At 39.8% G+C, this 1623-nt stretch overlaps 1 protein-coding gene across 1 annotated transcript in view; it reads left to right on the plus strand.

Moving 5' to 3' along the window:
• Positions 1-1603, plus strand: part of LOC115069537 (DNA-dependent protein kinase catalytic subunit-like) — a 9929-nt gene extending 8326 nt beyond the window's left edge. The window contains exons 4-5 of the mRNA XM_029561374.1: positions 736-810; positions 1469-1603. Of these exons, the coding sequence (XP_029417234.1) occupies positions 736-810; positions 1469-1603 (210 nt within the window). The remainder of the gene's footprint in view (positions 1-735; positions 811-1468) is intronic.
• Positions 1604-1623: the final 20 nt, after the last annotated feature.

A 1623-nucleotide genomic window follows, 5' to 3' on the forward strand; every position in this document is an offset into this window, starting at 1 on the left:
ACCCGGGTTCAATTCTCGGTATCCACATGATGACTAATAACCATTCACAACTGTAATTCCAGGGTGTCTGATACTGTGTTCTGACTTCTGCAGGGCATTGGACACAGGTGGTGCACTTACACACATGTAGGCAATACACTCGTACACACAATATAAAAATAATAAATAATAAAAAAACACTGTCTAAGACCAACTTGGAGAGGAAAGGGTATCTGGCTTATAACTCACAGTCCATCATCAATGGGAAGCCAAGGCAGAAACTCAGGCCAGGAACCTGGAGTATAGATCATGGAGGTATACTGCTTGCTGTCTTGCTCCCCTGGCCCCTGCTCAGCCTGCTTTCTTATAGGACATAGGCCCACCTGCCCAGGGGTGGCACCACTCACAGTGGCCTGGGCCCTCCCACATCACTCAACAATCAAAAAAATATCCCACAGACATGGCCACAGGCCAGTCTAATGGAGGCATTGTCCCAATTGAGGCAGTTTCTACCCAGGTTTGTCAAGTTGACAACTAAAGCTAACCAGCACAACATTAATACTGTAGTATATTGAGTTGATGTTTTCTGTACTTTTTAATCTGTATATTTACATGGACATTTACATGTCATAGTTAAATTCATGAATTTCATTATGTTACACATAGGTATTGCTCCTTGGAGATACAATGTTATCTGTTAAGTCTTAGTTCTTATGTTACGTTGGTGATCTTGGTATGTCTGCTTTTGAAACCTAGAATACTTGTACCAGTGTATATACAAAAGATAGAGCTGCCAAGTGTAAAGTTCCAGCCCTAGATCTTCTGATTAAGGTAATTTTATATTTCTAAGTAATGTATTTATGTTATATATATAACATAAAATTGGAAACTGGAGTTTGGAGTTTTGTTTGAGTCGGGTTTGAGGGAGGAAAGAGTTGTGATTATGCACATTTTATAACTACCTGGTGGTACAGTGGTATGTTATTCTCGTACTTTTCTAGGTTATAAGAATTTGGAGTTGTAAGAGAAAAATCAAGAATTGACTGCTTTTCCACTTGTCATCCTTACCTTTAAAATCTACTGCTAGTGGGAGTTGCCCAAAGTACTCCTTTGTGAGGTTTCTTGAAGCCTCATTCATGGGAGTGGGACTGCTGTATTGCCCTGGTCCTTGGGTCACTTGTCTGTCTCATTTTGCACCTCTGTTTTAGAATTCCTTTGGACCTAGTTGGTCTGTAATCTTGAGTGCCTCTGACGAAGTGGTTCTCTAGTCATGTTATTGGTCTCTGAGGAAGGCAAAATTAAGCCTAGATTACCTTTCCCTCGTGATCTACCACTCACCAGATACCTGGGTAGACATGAGTTCTGAGAGACCCTGCATAAGTGTGCTAGACACCCAGGACTCTGAAGTTTTGCCGTTCAGGGCACACTGTAGTAGAGAAAGCCTTTTCTGTTATTTGCCTTCTTAGAAAATGCAGTTTCTGTTCTTTAGTTACTTAAGGTACTGAGAAGTTCTAGACTCATGGATGAATTTAAGATTGGAGAATTATTTAACAAATTTTATGGAGAACTTGCATCAAAAACAAAAATACCCGATACAGGTAAGATATGGTTTTTCAACAACTAAAGGAAATTTAATTTACATTT

This window comes from Nannospalax galili, unplaced genomic scaffold, assembly GCF_000622305.1.
Source record: "Nannospalax galili isolate Female #2095 unplaced genomic scaffold, S.galili_v1.0 scaffold16074, whole genome shotgun sequence".
NCBI classification, from domain to species: domain Eukaryota; kingdom Metazoa; phylum Chordata; class Mammalia; order Rodentia; family Spalacidae; genus Nannospalax; species Nannospalax galili.